At 30.2% G+C, this 1,066-nt stretch overlaps 1 protein-coding gene across 1 annotated transcript; it reads right to left on the bottom strand.

Annotated features, from left to right (window-relative positions):
- On the bottom strand, positions 1–1,052 carry EDI_284690 (WD-repeat protein, putative; the record flags this gene model as incomplete). The annotated part of the gene is made up of 1 exon (XM_001734782.1): positions 1–1,052. A coding segment is annotated over one exon (1,052 nt), but the record flags the coding sequence as incomplete, so codon positions are not given.
- Positions 1,053–1,066: the final 14 nt, after the last annotated feature.

Raw genomic sequence — 1,066 nt, forward strand, 5'->3', positions numbered from 1 at the left:
GGTTTTGAATGTTCTTCATATTTCCATATTAATTTCCAATTCCAATTTTTTAATGACCAAAGTTTAATAGAATGATCAAAACTACTTGTTAGTAAGAAATCTCCTTGATGATTTAATTTTACTGATGTAACAATAGTATTATGTGCTGGAATAGTATATCCACATCTTTCCATTCGAATATCCCATAATTTTACAGTATTATCATCAGATGCTGTAATTAATACTCCTCCATTACAATGCCAATCTAAACTAGTTATTGTTGATGAATGACCTTTATACTTTCCTATTTGTTTACCATTTCGAATATCAAATAAATGAACAATACAATCATTTCCTCCTGATGCAAATATTCCACCATCTCTTTGCCATCCAATACATCTTACTGATCCACTATGTCCAGTTTGTTTTAATACACACCCTCCATTCTCTAAATCCCATAATTTTATCATTGAATCATGAGATCCTGTTAATAAAAATCTTCCTGATTGATGAAACTCTACTGCATTCACTCTATCTGTATGACTTTGAATACCAAGTGGTTTTTCTTCATTCTTTGCAAATAATTTAACATATCCTTGTGATGTTCCTACAACAAAATCAATTGGTGCTTCCTCAATAGGTGAAAAATTTAATGAATAAATTTGTCCTTCAACATTTGTTTCTCTTGTTTTTGAACAATCACTTAAATCCCATACTCTTACTTTCCCATCTGCACCCCCTGTAATAACATTTTTTCTTCCTACTTTACATCGTAAAACTCTATATTCATCTCCAATCATTGAACCAACATTATGTATTAATTCATATTTATGTTTAACATAATGAACTTCTTCTTGAATTCTTGATTTAGCCCTAAGTAAACTATCAACTAATAACCATCTTCTTATTCCAATTAATTCTTCTCCACCATCAGTGTAATGTAATTTAGTTATTAATTGATCTATTTTTTCTTCTGTAAGTGCACATTGTGGAAATCCTTGATCAGAACCAACTTTAGCTAATGCATCTCTTAATCTCTCTCTTCGACTCTCAAATTCTTCTCCAAATAACATAATTGGTTCTCCAA

Source organism: Entamoeba dispar, genomic scaffold (assembly GCF_000209125.1).
Source record: "Entamoeba dispar SAW760 scf_1105229458597 genomic scaffold, whole genome shotgun sequence".
NCBI lineage: Eukaryota > Evosea > Mastigamoebida > Endamoebidae > Entamoeba > Entamoeba dispar.